Below are 17,421 nucleotides of genomic sequence, written 5' to 3' on the forward strand. Positions count from 1 at the left end.
GGCCAACAATAATTTCAGAAAAAATTGCCTTTGAATTTTTTTTTAAATATGGGTTAGGGATAGTCAGATGGTCTATAGTCCTCTAATTGTAAGCATAATACGATACTCAATAGGTAGTCAATACTTATCTAAAATAAAAATAATTGTGTAAATTATATAAATTTATGTACCTAACCTCCCTTTATTTTTCGTGTTTATAATGGTGGGTGGGTCCTTACTCCTTGTTTCATTTTTCTTTGCCTCTGGAAAATTTTTAATTCATCATACCCCACTGCTTTAAATTAATCTGAATCATAACCTACGAAATATTACTCTGTAATTATAATATGACAAACAAAAAATATAAAAATGTAAGTTAAACATTATATTATTGTTTTAAGTATAAGGTTCCTATATTTTACAGTAGAATACAACACCACTGAAATAACATAAGTAAGTGCCTGTTCGTGGGGCCATAGCAACAAATAGTAACAACAAATATTTTACAAGTTTTCATCAGAAGCACATATAAGCATATAGCAATAACTTAACTACTAGTGCTAAGTATTATATTATACGTTAAATATATATAAGTATACCTAATAATATTAATAAATATTAATATGTCTTACAAGGACTTGTTTAGTAAGTACTTCATTAAAATGTTTATTATAAGTAGGCAGTAACTAATAATGATAATAACATAACAATTTATCTACTTCTCTAAAACGTTGGCCGTTACAATATACTTTTACAGAATTCACTGAAGTCATGAGATCATTAGGATATCATCAACAAATACCTATGGATAGCTTTCATAGTCCAAATTTTAGTTTAGTGTCTGACATTTTATTTTGGTTGGCTCAGCGTTTTGAACCTGACACTAATTTACCACAAGAAATTGAAACATCTGAACAGCGAGTTTATTTCATTCGTTCGATTGTAGAATTTTTTGTAAACATAGATTTAATTATATGCATAATTAAGACGGCCAACAAAACAAAATATTATTTTTATAGGTTCTTAAGACCAATATAAAGTTAAATGTAAAGAAACTGTATCAAGCTGATCGAAATGCAGTGGGTGAACTATTAAAAATAACTGATTTGCTTAACGATGCATTAAATAGAAAAAAAATTTACGAGGATGAAGGTTTTACCAAATTGGAAACTAACTTAACATACAAAGTATTGTATTTCAAATTTAATTTGAATAATTGATGAAGTTTATCATTAATATTATGTTAGGCCAATGAACTAAAAACGACAAGAGAATTGGCATCTAAAATTACTCAAAAAGGTGCCGAATTATTTCGTTCTTTAGAAGAAGAAAGCGAACTACGGCCAGTCAGAGATAGCCGAGTTAATGCCGCATTGGATATTAATGAAGTCGAACAAAGCCTTAAGACACTAATTCAGAAAACAAAAAAAGAAACTGAACATACTAGAGAGTTGATAAAAAACATATCAGCAACTGAAGCCAATCTGGATGCAAAAATTACAAAACGACGAGAAGATTTAGAAAGAAATTCAAAGAGACTTCAAACTTTGAAACAAGTGAGGTACGTGTTTAGGAAATATATGCACACAATTAATAATATAAAATATAAATATTCAATATTCTTTTAAGATCAATAATTGTTAAAAAATAATTTGTAGATTATAGATTATAGTATACGATACCTACCTAGCTATACTAAATATTTTGTTTAAAGGCCAGCATTCTTAGAAGAATTTGAAGATTTAGAATCTGAACTCAGAAACTTATATCAAGAATATATTACAAGACAAAGATGTATAAGTTACTTAGAACATCAACAAGAACAGGTTGCTCAGGCAGAATTAATACACATACAAGAACAACAAGTAAATTATATTTAATGGTGCCTAGGAGATTGAAATATGAGTTAATGTTTTTTTTTTTTTTTTTATTTACACAAGGAATTAGCAAAAAAGATTATTGAAAATAATAAACAAGATGATGATTTAAAATTATTGGAAGAAGTTAATAACGAACCATACAATAACCAATTTTTAGAAAATACAGCAGATATCAATATTAAAGGAAGAGGTAAGTATAATAAAATATTATACTCAATGTTGGTTAAAATATTCAAAACTTATCAACTGCTCATAATAAATAATAACAATAATAACATCTAATAATACTTGTAACAAAAATTAGATTAAATTATAAAATACCCTTTATATATTTAACTAAATTAAAATTAAAAATGTTCATATTATTCATAATAATATATTTTTTTCAATGTTTTGAGCAATTTTTAAAAATATATATAGTAAGGTAGATTAGTAAAATATTTAAAAAAAAAATGTTTATTTATATTTTTTAGTTAGTAGTGCAGCTACAAGTAGAAATCGGGGTATGTTTGGCCGCTTATCAGATAGTGAAACAGATTCTGATTTAATGTTGGATGATGAAGAAGATTCCAATATAATGGCATCTGATGGAGAACTATCAACTTCCAGAGCTGAAAAACTTGGAAGTATTCACAGTGATAGTGTCGATAGTAACAACTAATAAGATAGATGATTTAAAAATATATATTTGTTTTAATATTATAAATCTAAAATTTATAAGATACATATTTACTCGTATATATTATTTACAATCAACACGATGCTACTATGTCATATGTCATCATCTTCTAGTTCATAGTTTTTACTCTTTTTCAATTTTTAGAGTCAATAAACAATCCCAAAACAAACCATTAACCATAAACATTGAAATTCATTAAAATTATAGAAAAATAATTGTATTATATACAAGTTACTATTTGGTGTACATATTATTTGTTAATAGTATGATGATTTAAAAGTATCTTTTGAAATATATAACAACAGTTTTTGAAACTTTTCCTTTTATTATAAAAAAAAAAAAGTTAGAAATTGGTAATCTGGTAATATTGCTCCAGACTTATTGTATTTTTTATACAAGCACAACCATTTGTTTGATAATTGCTTTAGATTGACCATATTTATTTAAATAAAAAACAAAATAAACATTGAAAAAAAATTGTACTGGTAGTTTTATTTTTTTATTTTTAATGATATTTTGGAAGTAATGTTAACCAGTTTTAATGTTTTAATATGTGGTAAAGGTTGACTATTAGGGGGGTACAGACTCATAAGTTTAATATGCAAATAATAGGATAAAAAAGAGGCACAATCTTATTTCAGAGTGATGTATGATAATCCTAAATTACTTACCAATACTTATAAATACCTACATATATTAATTGAAAATAAGTACTTATGTACTTATTTAAAAAAATAAATATCAAATATTTCACGATTAATAAGGTATAATAATTTATTTAGTTAATTTATTTTTCAGAATCAATGTTTAAATATTTGATAAACCATAATGCCGCATTTATTAAACTATCCATGTCAGCGGTAACAGTACTTAATGGATGATAATCATTGTACATCAACACTCTGTAATAAAAATATAATAATAACCAAAAATATAAGTTAATCTATAGAAATTAATAAAGTAAGTTCACCTAGCTTTAACACCGTGCTTCTTAAGAAGATGGTAATAAGCCAGACCTTGAGAAGAGGGAACACGTAAGTCTTTTTCACCAAGCAATAAAAGTGTAGGAGCTTGAACTTTGTGAGCATTTTTACATGGCGAACAATCTGCTAATTTCAATAAAATTTCTTCAGAATTTGCCAAACTATCTACTTCAGAAAAATTATAGCCAGCTTCAGTAATAACCCTGCAACAAAAAAAAAACAAAAAAATAATAACTAATAAGTAATAAGTAATCATTTTTCTTTATTAAAAGTTTAAAGAATAATTAAAAAGTAATTAATATATTTTTAAATTAAAACTAAATAATAAGGCTTGCATGAAAAACTTTGCTACAAATTTATAAATACAAAAATACAACATACCAATCAGGAGTATCAGTTATCCCAAACATAGAAATCAAATCGGTAACAGGATTCAATGCACATATTGCTTTAAATGCAGACTGTAATTAAATTTTTTAATAAATTAAAATATAATTTAAAAGGTTTTTTATACATTTAAAACATATATCTTTTATAAGGGTTACATTAATATATAGCTCATTAATCACAGTACAAATTAGCACTTACTGGATATTGTCCACTTAAATGTGTAACCAAAAATCCACCGTGTGAACCACCAAATAACACCAATTCTCTATTAGACCACAAAGGGTTAGATTTTACTGCATTATAGATGTCTTTAACATCAGCATCACCTATTTTACCAAGTAATGATTCTACATAATCTTTACCTAATCCTGCCGATCCTCTAAAATTGACTAATAACACAGCAAAACCTAGTAATATCAATAACAAATAAATAGTAACTATAATAATAATAAAAGAAACTGTTATTAAAACATTATTTTAAATTGTCATTACCTATCTGAACAAAGAATGCAATATCCGCTCTAAAAGATTCTAAAGATGATAAATGAGGTCCACCATGAGGCCATATAATCAAAGGACAATTATTATTTTTTGGTCCATAGTAAATTGTAGTAGGTTTATCTATAAATTGAATTAAATACTTATTACAGATATTTGTAACTAATTTAATTACTTAACTTACTGTAAAGAGTATAACCATGGTCAACAACAAAGTTATCACAATTAGGGAGACTTCGAGATGGCGAAATTTCATGAATAGAAATATTAGTAAAATCATATCCTTCGAGTATAGAAGGTATTTTGATAGCAAATAGTTGTCCAGGTTTATTAAGCGATGATTTATAACAAATTAAAACATCATTGAGAACATCTATCACACTAACACTTTCATGAAACGGTTTGGTGATTGGAAGATAACGAATATATTTGGACTCTAAAAATAGTTAAAAATTAAGGTTTTATTTCAAAAATATTTATTTTTTAATATTATATTTTATTTATTAACAAATTAGGCTGAATAACTATTACCGGTGTCAATAGCGAATGTATGTATCGAACCACCTTGAGGAGTGCTCAATACAATAGTTTTATCATCATTCAACCAACTTCTGTTTGGTATTGCCTGATCATAAAGGCCATAGAATGGTAAATTTTCATTGTTAAATTGAAGTATTTTATTGTCAAAATCAACAACCGTATTAATCTAAATATATAATAAATAATTGTATTTATTCATACTATTAAGCACAATTCTTATAGAATTAAAAAATAAAATGTAAACAAAATAACCTCTTTTGTAGACCAATTACAACACATCAATTTAAAACATGAACTATGTGGTCCACCTGCTAAGCGTTCTAACCATACAAGCTTTGTACCATTCAAATTGAACCTAGGATATCTCACACACAATTGTTTTGAATCAGAACTCAACATATCTATTATAACACAATGAAAACTAGGTATTATTATCAGTAAAATATATATAATAGCTAATGTGAAAATACTTATAAATTTGGTTCTAATTACACTTTCTAATTTAAAACAAGTAAAAGAATTAATATTCTTCAACCAATCACTAACTACTGCATAAAATAATAATATTAACAGATAGAATTTTTAGATAGATTATAATAATTATTAACTTAATTTTATAATATTTTAACTTGACCATTAGAAACTACAGGTACTTTAAATGAAAGATTTTTAACTCACAATATATTATATAATAAAAAATTAAACTAAAAAAAAAATTGTATTCATCAATTTAGTAAATCTAGTAGCCTATATAGGAAGCTAAACAAATACAATTAATTAAAAAATAGTAATTTTTTTTTTTATATAAAATTTCAATAAAAAAATGTAATTTATTTGACATAATATAAATATAAATTTACTAACCATATTGTCCATCTAATGTGAGAGAAAACACATGACTAGGACTATTATTACAGTAAATTAAACCTAATTTACGAGGTGTGATTGAATGTCCAATTGCCACAACTCCTTTTCCATCAGGTGTCCATGTTGCAGTTGCAGGATTAACATCATTTGGAATATTTGGAAGAACATTAATACTATCTGTTTTTATATCACACACAACCAACACAGGAGTAATTTTTCCAACCAACTGTTCACCCCAATCTTGGCTCCAATCATATTCTTTACCCTACACATTCATCATTAAAATAAGATTTAAATATCTTAGACAGTTGTACATTTGTTGTCAGGTAGGTATACCGGCACAGTGTCATTGTTAACACCTTCTTTATCAGCAGATGCTTTAGATTTTTGTTTATAAAACGGTTCAGACTTGGGGACTTTTTTTTCAGCGATATAAACAATTTTTGTTTCATCGGGAGACCACTCTAAAGTTCCAAATTCAGCTAAAAAATAATAATCATGATACATAAAAAAACATTAAATTTAACCTATAATAATAAATTACCATCAGCATAAATTTTTCCGTGCACATCTAAAGCGCTCAAATCATAATTTTTCACCAGAGAACAATCAGACCATACCTCTAAGTACTGTTGTTTGATTCCCTTTTCAGATTCCACTTCTCTGACCACACAAAAATACTTGTTTGATTTTGAGTGTGCACTTATCAACCTAAATGCATATAATTTATTTTATTTTTTAATTTTCTATTTTTTCATATATTTATGTATATTGTTACTATGATTTATGTGCAATTTATACTCGTTTGTTATATCAGTTGGTGGTGATGTTGAGGTATAAGTCTTATAATCTGAAAAGACAGTTTGCCGGAACCTGATCTCTGCTTGCCTTTCCAAAACCTTTTGTGTCCAAACAGACTGAACACTAACAGAAGTTTTTGAGGAATCAAGTATTCTAGAAGATAATAATTCCGGATATTGTGCAGTCACGCAATATGATGCCACAATTTTGTCTAACTGGAAATTAGAATATCATTAATTTAACATTGATATTACATAATATGTACATATCTTTAGGTGTATTATATATTCTTACTTGAGCCATTACAAAAAAATTATATTTATTTTTGTATACTATAACTTATATTCCTATATTTAAAGTCGTACTATTTAAATAAGTAATGATTAGATACCCACTTATTTCACTGAACAATAATTTAATCTCAAATCTTAATAAACTGTTCTACTACCTAACTGATAAATATTTATAATCAATGTACAAGCTTAGTTTGGTCTCTGAACTTTAGTAGTTCAAAATGTTTGTACTTTGGATTTCATACCTATTCATTAAGTAGGTACCTATTACGTGAGTCTTTAGGTTTTCAATATCTAATTATTATATTTTTATCAAATAACCAATGATGAAAACAGTTAGAAGTTGAGTACTGAGTAGTAGATTTTCATAGTCCAGACAGTCTAAAGTTATATGACCAAGACTCAGATATTAAATTAAATTCATAACTAGGTAATTATTATTCTATTATTTCAAATGTGTTAATCGTGAATTAAGATTTTAGTTCGTGGTTTTATTTATGCTTTAAAACGACGCCTCAAATTTCAAATGATTTTTCTTATTAAAAAGATGTCGTTACTCAGGCATGTGTAAATGTATTAGGATTTACGACTTACAAGCGTACAAATGTAGAGTTGCTGAAGAGCAGTGCCGTGCCTAGCATTATTAGTACCAGGTGCCAAAAATTATTTTTAATGCTTTTATCCCTCTACCATATATGTATGTTTATAGGTACTAAGGTACCTTTAAAGAGATAACATAAGAAAAGGTCAGAGAAATTTGTTAGATTTACCTTTTTTTGCACATTTCTAACATCATAGATTAGTAATATAATATCTAAACTGTATACGTAGAATAAAAAATATTAATAGATAGATACCTAAGCCGGTATCATTTATTTACGAATCAAATTTGTTCGATTGCATAAAAAATAACTTATCTTCAAATAAATGCAAATAAAAAAATAATTTTGTATCTACTTCCGCAATGAATGGTGTGAACATTATCATAGATAGGTTCAAAGTAAAATTGTACAACTTGTTTCAGTCGAAATTCTATTATTAAATTATTAATTACATAAAATAACAATAATAATGCAGTATACATATATTTATAGTATATTATTGTTATTGACGATGAACAGGTATTTTTACATAATTGTTTACAAATTTACAATACATTTTAAAACGTTATCTCATCGTCGGTCAAAATAATGAATCGACACCGCCGATCAGGATGATATTATTATATTGAAACCGTTAAAAAATATAAATTAATATGGTTAACTTTCATATATCCTATCAGTAATATTACTTAGATTATAAAAAGGTGTTTTGGCGCCCGGTGCATACGCACCTCTCGCACCCCCCTAAGCACTGCTGAGCAACAAGTAACTTATGTTTAAAATAGAACTAATTTTGTCAGTTTCAGTATTGTATTATTGCCTACCGTGAATTTACCAATTATAAAATTTGAAAGTAAAAAGGAATAAAGTATAATAGGTACCTACCTAATCTTAATTTTTAATTGCCTTTTTTCTACGTGTTTAGCGAGTCACTATTATGGGCATGTTAAAAATTAACTCAATGTAGAAAAAATAATATATTGAGCGGAAACTGTCATGTATACTGCGTCACTGCATCAGCCTATAATATCACCAAATATATTTCGTGATGTCTTTTTAAGACTTATAGCTAATCAAATCATTTATTTTACTTTTAGATTTGTTTATAGATTAGACTATTCTATAATAAATGTTTTTAATATTACGGTACGTTAATAATTAATATACATAAATACATTTATACCTATGTTATAAAAATGTAAATAACTTGAAATTTAATATTATCTTTCTATAATTACCGTGAAACTGCAAAAACAGATTCATGAAATAAATTAAACTATTAATGTAATTGTGTATAGTAAAATTACTAAAATTCATAATAATGCAATATACCTACGTAAGTTGTAAGTTTCCACGAACAATGTTTTAAAATTTTAATGTAATAATTAACATCTTTATTTATTGTTTAAAAATGTAATTTTGACTAAAATTGAACTTAAAATACCTATACAAAATCGTTTTTATATTTTTTTAAGATTTTATAATTTCATTATAATCTATCTACCAATGGTGAATCTTACATTAAATTTTCAAGAATTTTGACACAATGAATAATTTTTTATTATATTTAATATTTATATATATGAAAAAACCTGAAAGAATGGAAAATCTTACATGCCTATAAACAGCTAGAAACGAGTTAAAAAATTGAAAATTTGATCAGATAATGAAAATGCTAATATAATCATTTTGCGAAATTTTAAGTATCTACTGTCTTTCGAATATGAAACATAAGAAAAACAAAAAACATTTGGAAAGAAATAGACAATAGTTAATAGTTATCAAGCGTGTGTTTTCTCATAAAAAAATAATTTGGCTTTCTGGTATTTTTTTTTTTTTTTTTTTAATATAGGTAAATAAATATGTAAGAACCTTGTATTCAATTTTCTAACATTTAAAGTTTTTATCCATTCATACATTTTTTCGTAACATTTATAAAAACAAAAAATTTAAAAGTTGAAAAATCCAATTGCCTGTAATTAACTCAAAATAGTCAAAATATTTTGAAAATTATACTACACTACTAAAGAAAAAGGATATTATAAATACTTGGTGAAAAATTCAAGTTTTTGTTTGTAGTTATTTGTTTTTGAATTACAAAAAAATAAAAATAAATAGTTTAATCAAAATTAGCGTAAAAATTTGTTTTTCCGATTATAAAAGAAAGTACTAGCAATTTTTAATTTTTATCTCTCTAAAGCACTTACTAGATCCAATTTTCTATCCAAATCCTTAAAGTTAAAAATCGAAGTATTTTGTCAATAGCTTTTCGTTTACTCGAAAACAACTCACATACACACATCATTGTAAAATCAATATATTTAACGTTCTGCTCAGAATCTAGAATGTAAAAGATAATACATTAACACATAACTACAAAAACTGAAATTTATTTTGACTACCTAGCTTTAAACTGTACCTGATTAATAAATAATGATATACCAATATATACCATAAGAAATCAAAACGCGAATAAGTGAATATCATTCACTTAATTGTAGATTTAAAAATCTTTATAGTGTAAACTTTCTGTTTATAAGAAATAAAATATAGGTAAAATTAATTGAATATGTACAGGTACTTCGTTCAAAATCGTTGTCAGATATCTAGGCACGGTTTTTAAATTCTCGACAAATGTCTAACAGGTTCTGCTTCCACACTACTACTACGTATTGATTACATATTACCTGTACGACATTATCAAATTGTATTTATTTTTTAATAAACTATTACTTGTCAGTCAATTTGGGGTATTTAAAACATTGAAAATCACTGTTAAACCGTTTTGACACTATCACCTACATGGACAGTGCATAGAGTTCTGTTGTACCTACAACATGTCAACATACAAGCATTAGTTTGTGATGGGCATATAAATGTGCAATGGATAATTATAAACATACATATTAATTGAAAGTTTGCAATTATTTTAATTTTGTTGAGTATTTTGAGTAATTTATTATTATAGGTTAAATTTAATGTTTTTTTATGTATCATGATTATTATTTTTTAGCTGAATTTGGAACTTTAGAGTGGTCTCCCGATGAAACAAAAATTGTTTATATTGTTACATCAAGTATTACATAAGTAATTACATGAGCACTATATAAAATATTTTTCTCATATTCTTAAAGCATAAGATTATAATATTATTGACGACATTCAATATTAGTTTATCGATTAGTAAAATAATAACTAATTAATATAAAAAAATTCAATAACTCAAAATTGCCTTCATGTTATATTATTAAAAAATAGATATTTATAACTTTATTATATACTTATATAGGTTTTAGGTTAATTTTTTTAATAAAAAAGTGAAGTAAAGTCATGTATTAAAACTTGATTTGGAAATATTTTAGTTAAGTTCTATAATTTTATTACAGTACTACATATTGATTACAAGTGATGGATTTTAGGTGGCATATTGACATGTATTAAAACAAATGCTGCTCTTCACCTAGATTTTCACACTGGATTTATCTCGCCACATATGATATTATATAAAGATGTAAGATTATTAATGATAATTATATTTTATAGCAAGAATTTAAAATGTAAGTAAATATTTTTAACATTAACTTTTTAAAATTTATCTTCATTCATAACTAACATAAGGAATTAATAAATAAGTTATTGAAAATAATTAGTTAATTTAAAACTATTGGAAGAAGTTAATAATAAATAATTTAACAAACAATATTTAGAAAATATTCCAGATATTAGTATTAAACGAAGCAGTGAGCATAATAAAATATTAAATTTAATATTGTTTAAAGTATTTAAAACTTACTAGTAGTATACAAAAAATCATACAATTTAATAGTATTTATCATGTAAGTTAAATTTAAGTATGAAATTTCTTTTTTATTTATTAAATTCAACTAAGAATATTCATATTAATGTATTTTTTTCCAATGTTTTGAGTAGGTTATATTAAAAATATATATGACTGGTAGATAAATAAAATATTTAACTGTACTTTTTTATTAGAAGTGTAATCATAAGTAAAACTTGTGATATGTTATGTCGCTTATCAGACAGTGAAACAAAATTTGATTTAATGCTGAATGAAGAACATTTTTGTAGAATGGCTTTGATGGAGAACTATTATCTTCTAGAGCTGAATACCTAATAAGTATTTAGAGACAGTGATAATATAGACGATTACAAAAAAATAACGAATTTTATTATTGTTAAATTAAAAATATGTACTAGACATATTATATTTATATTTTTTTCACAATCTGCACAACGTCTTCATCTTCAAGTATATGATCTTTTCCAACTTTTTGAGGTACATGCTTAACAGATGATCCCCAAACCAGAGCACTAAACAATTACATACATAATAAATTAATAGAAAAATAATTTTTAATGATGTTGACTTACTATTTAAATTCTTTGGCTATGGTACGATGAAGTTTATTACAAAAATCTTCAATACTTTTCCTTTCATTATGCAAAACAATTGGAGATCCGTAATCTGGTAACTGTCCTTTGGGCTTGGTGTAACTATATAATTATATACATAATAAATACATTTTTTATAAACAATATTATTATGTTTAATTATGTCAGATATTTGTCAAATATTGTTTTTAAAGTGAAGGAGCATAGTATAATATATTATTTATTTTAATCAAATAAATACATTTTCTCAATTAATGTTTGCTTTTATAATTTCTAAAATTATATTTATAGAAAAAAAATTTTTTTTTTTATATTTTAAATGGTAAACTAGAATTTATATTTAAGAATAGAATATTTTTGTTTAATTATTATACCAACGGTATAAATTTTTATATATTACTCACATCCTAACTAATTTCAAGTATTCCCACATTTTTTCTAAAAGGTCATCAAAATTCCATTTATGGTGAGCACTTATAGGCACTGTATGAGGTATCTTATAAATAATATCCAATTCTTCTATGCTTATTTGATCTATAATCAAACAAAAATAAAAATAATTACAAAATTTAATACTGTTTCAGTGATTTAATTGTTAATAAATCAATATTAAAGAAAAAAAAATACAAACCAATTTTGTTAAGTATATAAATACAAGGTAAATAAATACGGTTTCCTTCAACAACATCAATAAGATCATCAGACGTAGCATCATATCTAAGAGTAATATCAGCATTGTGAATTCTATACTCTGATAATATAGTTCTTACAGTGTCTAAATCCAATTCACTTTGTGGTACCTGTTAAATAATAAAAAAAATGCAAAATTTGAAATCTAAGTATAAATTGCTTTGAAAAATATCAATTACCATAGTTTGTAAATTTATTCCACCCTTATCCTTTCGACGATACACTATATTTGGAGGTGATTTGTTCAGTCTTAATCCAAATCCTTCCAATTCATGTTCAATTAATTTTTTATGTTTTAATGGTTTAAGAACATCCAAAACAATAAAAATTAATGAACATGTGCGAGCCACTGCAATTACTTGTCTTCCACGACCTTTACCATCCTTTGCACCTTCAATGATACCAGGTAAATCTAAAAGCTATCAATAAATATACGATAGAAGTCAATATTTTTCAAAATAGTCATGTATAGTATTATTAAATAAAACTATTTAAGTTTAAATAACACTCAATAAATTGACATTAATTTTTTTTAGTAAAAATTGATATTAATTTAATTGAATAAACATTTTTTAGTTTTTCAAAGAATAATTTTAAACATATTTATTTATTAATTACCATTAGAATACAGAATTTTATGTAAATACATAATTTTATTAAATGCAGATTCTTAATTTAAATTAAAAATAAGTATGTTTCATAATATCTTGAATAAAATACAATTTTTTATCTAACACATTTTTATGTAAATACATGTTTTTAAATATTTTACCAGTAAGTACACATTTTTATATACAGGTACAATGTAGACATATTAACAATAAACATTATTATGTTAGAAATTTTGTTCAGCTTGTAATAATAGAAGTCACAATGTTGTAATAAATAAGATAATATAGATTACAATTTTAGATATCACTATACTGCCGTCTGCCACATTAGTCAGACAGCTTAGTTTCTGGTAGATATACACACTAATATACAATTATTTTCATTTGTTTGATGTTAAGTGATTTTGTGTTAATTAAATTTCTATTTTGTATATATTATATTAATTCAATTTGTAATCATGTTGAAATCCCCACAAAAAAAGCAAGTTGCTTATTAATCATTTACTTTTAAAATTTCCTATTGAAACTTTAAAGTGACGGCCACACGTTACATTATGTAGCTTATGAAAAATTTGTTTTGTTTGTAATTCCTTTAGTAAGTTAGCATTTAAATAAACAACAAAGCATGAAGAAAATAAAAAAAAGAAAATTAAATTTACTAGGAGTTTTGTAACTTCAAAGTTAACATGTTACCATCTTTGAAAAGCAAGTAAATTTTTAATACTGCCACATATTAAGTCAGATATTCCATTAACTAAATAAAAATAGCTAACTTGCATTCGTCAAAAAAATTCCTTGTAATTATTTACAATGAAACACTTTGTATTGTGGTATTGAAAGGAGTCCTATTTGGGCCTCAGTTGATGAAACTACAGATGCTGATAATTGCTATGTGGCCAATACTACAATAAGAAAAGTGAGTAAGTAACCTTCCAAACCAATTTTTATAAGCCACAGGAAACTAAACAAGTAGAATCATTAAAAACTTGCAATATTTTTTGATGATACGATGAGTTTATGTAAAATACAAGAACATTTTTTTTATTCTTAACAGATAGTGTTCTGATTAAGTTTAAAATATTTTATCCAAAAATGTTAAATTTCATAAGTGCAGAGCATGAATTTCACCATATAGCTCAGAGTATAGTTTCTCTTAGTCAATGTATTAAACACAATTGCAAACAAAGTGTTTTTAAAAGCTCTTAGTAAAATACTAAAATTTAAGGAGTTATATTCTAATATTTATGAAATAAGTAGATTCTATCTTTTCTGCTCACATTATGTTCATTCTACAATAAAAATTAAAGTTTAAACTATTAATTACTTGGATTTTAGCTCCTTTATATTTAATACATCCAGGAACGGTGGTCAAAGTTGTAAACTCATATGCAGCAACTTCCGAATAAACGCCAGCTAAATTACTCAACAATGTTGATTTACCAACAGAAGGAAACCCTAAAGAGATAAATGTAATAAAATGTTCATCTATAAAATAATTATTTAATCTTACCTACAAAACCAATCCTAGCATCTCCAGTTTTAGCTACATCAAAACCTTCTCCAGTGCCTCCACCGCCACCTTTAGGAGTTATGAGTTCTCGTCGAAGTTTAGCAATACGAGCTTTTAGTAAACCTAAATGCCCAGCTGTTGCTTTGTTCTTTTGAGTTCTGGCCATCTAAATTACAATGTTGTTAATTTTGTTATATAGATTTAAAAAATTAGTTATGCTTACCTCAGCTTCGATGGCCGAAATCCTTTCTAGTATCGTCGACATATTTAAGAACTATTTCAATTTGGATGGAATTAAATATTTTCAAAATAAAAAGAAATATAAATGAATAATGTAATAACGACTAATGTATCAATATTTTATATTCTTATCCTGAAAAGGACTACCCCTGACTCTGAGTACCACATCCAAATTCCATACACACACAAGATTACAAGAATAGTAATGTATTATATTATATTAATATCCAAGTATCCAACTGGCAACTACCCGAGATTCGAGAATTGTCTAATTCAAGTATTGTACAATAACCTCAAATGATGATACATGGAAAGATCAATTTTTTTGGTTAAAGGCGCTTTATTTTTCTACCCACGATATAGTGATTATTTCTTATCAATATCTTTATATCATAACATAAATAAAGTCTATTATCAATATTGTATATATTTTGAATGAGACGACAATTTTTCTCTTAGTCCTTTGTATCAGCTGGAATAAATAAATAAAAACATTAAAAACTTTTTTAAATGCTCCAATAAAAATATAAAATAAATTGAAATTTTAATTAAATTCAGCATTTATATCATTTAATTTAATGTTAAAACAAAAAAAAAAAGATCAAATATAAAAGAATGTTTTGTGGTTACAGCGGTTAGTTATGGTTTATTATGTTTAATAACAATAGAATTGAAAATGTTATAAACCTAACAAATATTGATCTTATATCTATATCAAAAATATATTTCAATTCATGTTATTCCTACATTACTACAATTACAAATCCTAATTCGTCCCTGTTGCATTCGATATTTCCGTTTTCAAATTTCTATCAACCTATCAATTATCATAGATCATAATTCATAGACCATTGTGTCATAGTGAATAAGTGTAAGCCATAAGGCAATTTAAACAATTATTTTATTGGTTGCAATTATCAAGTGAAAAATTACGCCGACTTGTTTATTTGTATATTTTATCGTGGACTTTAGTGTTAACTTAATCTGAAAGTTACAAAATGGTACCATTCATTTATTTTGTATTTAAGTTTCTCGCTTTTATTAAATGAGGAATATTAATATAATTGTCATGTTGTATTTTATTACAGTCGCACACTATATTGTTGATCCAACCCGGTAACAAACCGGAAACAAGAACATATTCCGATTACGAGTCTGTTAACGATTGCATGGAAGGTAACGAAATGCTTTTTGCTTTGATGAATAAACATTTGATGTTTTATTGTTTTAGGGGTTTGTAAGATCTACGAAGAACATCTGAAGAAATTAAATCCAAAGTCTGTGTCTATTACATATGACATAACTCAGCTGTTTGAATTTGTTGACCATTTAGCAGATCTTTCATGTCTTGTGTATGTTAATTATATTCTATTACATTACAAGTTAAGTACTTCTACTAGTATAAATTTTAAATTATGTTTAGGTATCAAAAGAGTACCATGACATATGCTCCATATAACAAAGACTGGATAAAGGAAAAGATATATGTCCTACTCAGATGTCAAGCCAATCAACGTCAATAAACAGTATGAATTTAATGGAATGTTTTATTGAAATATTATGAGGCTGTTTTTTCCTTGTTGACCATTTAGTAGGTATAATTGTATAAATACACCCAACTATAAAGTAATAATGTAGGTTGACCATAAGCAGTATACAAGTTATTCATAGCGATTTAACAAATATTCATGATCCTCAGAACTTCCTTTACTTAATAAAAATAATATTTAAATATGTAATTTAATTTTTATTATTTGTGACTTTTCGTGTTAACTAATTTTGTTTAATGTTTTTCTTCAATCTCATTATAATAACAGTTTTGGAATATACCAAGAAATTGTTGTATGTACTATGTACCTAAATTGCTACAAGTTTTTTTTTTTATTAAACAAGAGAATATTACATGAATATTACATTGTATCGTTGAATTTATTTGAAAATTATTATTTTTCAATTTTAATACCTCGTGTTTAATATTTTTATAAACAGTGATTAGTAACTATAATTTGATAAAAAATAATTGATGTTAACAAATTCACAATACTATGGATAAATAATAGTATATCTTATTGGCTATTGTTATTCCAGATACTATTATAGAATTCTATAATCAAGGGTATTGGTTTTGAATAGCTATAGAATAAAAACTATTGAACTTACAGAAATAAAGTTTGTATTTTTCGATTCAGTAGTGTATTTAGTTATTTATGTTGTTTTAAAGATAACATTTTTAAAATGTAGAAAACTACTAGAATTGCCTACAAAAGTACATCACTACTAATGGCTGTTATCTTTAAAACTCAATGTAAAAAACTAAAAACACTACTGAATCGAAAAATATAAACTTTATTTTTGTAAGTTCAATGATTTTTATTCTATAGCCTTTCAAAACCGATAAATATCTAATTCCTCATTTTATAAATGATTAGGTTAATAGTTGAAGAA

General features: G+C 25.3%; 4 protein-coding genes across 7 annotated transcripts; 2 read left to right on the forward strand and 2 right to left on the reverse strand.

The window, feature by feature from the left end:
- Positions 1 to 353: 353 nt before the first annotated feature.
- Positions 354 to 2,707, forward strand: LOC112599128 (clusterin-associated protein 1). 3 transcript variants are annotated; one of them, XM_025345890.1, is made up of 8 exons: positions 354 to 543; positions 615 to 624; positions 737 to 933; positions 999 to 1,166; positions 1,227 to 1,540; positions 1,694 to 1,844; positions 1,920 to 2,049; positions 2,333 to 2,707. In XM_025345890.1, the coding sequence occupies exons 3-8, from the start codon at positions 751 to 753 to the stop codon at positions 2,518 to 2,520; spliced, it is 1,134 nt and encodes a 377-aa protein (XP_025201675.1). In that variant the 5' UTR covers positions 354 to 543; positions 615 to 624; positions 737 to 750; the 3' UTR covers positions 2,521 to 2,707. The 3 variants fall into 3 exon arrangements, with proteins under 3 accessions (XP_025201675.1, XP_025201672.1, XP_025201674.1); XM_025345887.1 differs by lacking the exon at positions 354 to 543 and having other exon boundaries at positions 560 to 624; XM_025345889.1 differs by lacking the exon at positions 354 to 543 and having other exon boundaries at positions 560 to 624; positions 737 to 921.
- Positions 2,708 to 3,315: 608 nt separating this feature from the next.
- On the reverse strand, positions 3,316 to 6,944 carry LOC112599126 (acylamino-acid-releasing enzyme-like). Its single transcript, XM_025345884.1, has 13 exons — positions 6,912 to 6,944; positions 6,618 to 6,832; positions 6,361 to 6,527; positions 6,153 to 6,298; positions 5,814 to 6,081; positions 5,202 to 5,350; positions 4,941 to 5,115; positions 4,594 to 4,845; positions 4,404 to 4,532; positions 4,110 to 4,318; positions 3,903 to 3,982; positions 3,509 to 3,724; positions 3,316 to 3,440 (listed from the first exon to the last, which is right to left on the reverse strand). The coding sequence occupies exons 1-13, from the start codon at positions 6,918 to 6,920 to the stop codon at positions 3,326 to 3,328; spliced, it is 2,130 nt and encodes a 709-aa protein (XP_025201669.1). The 5' UTR covers positions 6,921 to 6,944; the 3' UTR covers positions 3,316 to 3,325.
- A 4,532-nt stretch (positions 6,945 to 11,476) lies between these two features.
- Positions 11,477 to 15,250, reverse strand: LOC112599130 (GTP-binding protein 128up). Of its 2 annotated transcripts, XM_025345892.1 has the most exons (9): positions 14,960 to 15,250; positions 14,737 to 14,902; positions 14,551 to 14,681; positions 12,795 to 13,034; positions 12,557 to 12,725; positions 12,330 to 12,459; positions 11,905 to 12,027; positions 11,728 to 11,844; positions 11,477 to 11,643 (listed from the first exon to the last, which is right to left on the reverse strand). In XM_025345892.1, the coding sequence occupies exons 1-8, from the start codon at positions 14,999 to 15,001 to the stop codon at positions 11,742 to 11,744; spliced, it is 1,104 nt and encodes a 367-aa protein (XP_025201677.1). In that variant the 5' UTR covers positions 15,002 to 15,250; the 3' UTR covers positions 11,477 to 11,643; positions 11,728 to 11,741. The 2 variants fall into 2 exon arrangements, with proteins under 2 accessions (XP_025201677.1, XP_025201676.1); XM_025345891.1 differs by having other exon boundaries at positions 11,477 to 11,844.
- Positions 15,251 to 15,708: 458 nt separating this feature from the next.
- On the forward strand, positions 15,709 to 16,715 carry LOC112598864 (enhancer of rudimentary homolog). Its single transcript, XM_025345509.1, has 4 exons — positions 15,709 to 15,977; positions 16,065 to 16,152; positions 16,208 to 16,328; positions 16,400 to 16,715. The coding sequence occupies exons 1-4, from the start codon at positions 15,975 to 15,977 to the stop codon at positions 16,497 to 16,499; spliced, it is 312 nt and encodes a 103-aa protein (XP_025201294.1). The 5' UTR covers positions 15,709 to 15,974; the 3' UTR covers positions 16,500 to 16,715.
- The last annotated feature ends 706 nt before the right edge of the window (positions 16,716 to 17,421 follow it).

The sequence above is a fragment of the Melanaphis sacchari genome, unplaced genomic scaffold, assembly GCF_002803265.2.
Source record: "Melanaphis sacchari strain LSU unplaced genomic scaffold, SCAv2.0 Contig4_pilon_pilon, whole genome shotgun sequence".
Lineage (NCBI taxonomy): Eukaryota > Metazoa > Arthropoda > Insecta > Hemiptera > Aphididae > Melanaphis > Melanaphis sacchari.

Bases quoted from the DNA above. Each gene is read 5' to 3' on its own strand.
- LOC112599128 (XM_025345887.1), top strand. From the start codon at position 603: ATGTCTTACAAGGACTTGTTTA. The intron at 625-736 runs GTAAGTACTTCA...ATACTTTTACAG, and splicing joins GTCTTACAAGGACTTGTTTA to AATTCACTGAAGTCATGAGA. The intron at 1,845-1,919 runs GTAAATTATATT...TATTTACACAAG, and splicing joins TACACATACAAGAACAACAA to GAATTAGCAAAAAAGATTAT.
- LOC112599126 (XM_025345884.1), bottom strand. The intron at 5,116-5,201 runs GTTATTTTGTTT...TTATATATTTAG, and splicing joins GTAATTGGTCTACAAAAGAG to ATTAATACGGTTGTTGATTT. The intron at 4,846-4,940 runs GTAATAGTTATT...AACTATTTTTAG, and splicing joins TACATTCGCTATTGACACCG to AGTCCAAATATATTCGTTAT.
- LOC112599130 (XM_025345892.1), bottom strand. From the start codon at position 15,001: ATGTCGACGATACTAGAAAGGATTTCGGCCATCGAAGCTGAG. The intron at 13,035-14,550 runs GTAATTAATAGT...ATTTATTGATAG, and splicing joins ATAAAGGAGCTAAAATCCAA to CTTTTAGATTTACCTGGTAT. The intron at 12,460-12,556 runs GTTTGTATTTTT...GTTTGATTATAG, and splicing joins TTATATACTTAACAAAATTG to ATCAAATAAGCATAGAAGAA.
- LOC112598864 (XM_025345509.1), top strand. The intron at 16,153-16,207 runs GTAACGAAATGC...TTATTGTTTTAG, and splicing joins TGTTAACGATTGCATGGAAG to GGGTTTGTAAGATCTACGAA. The intron at 16,329-16,399 runs GTATGTTAATTA...AATTATGTTTAG, and splicing joins GCAGATCTTTCATGTCTTGT to GTATCAAAAGAGTACCATGA.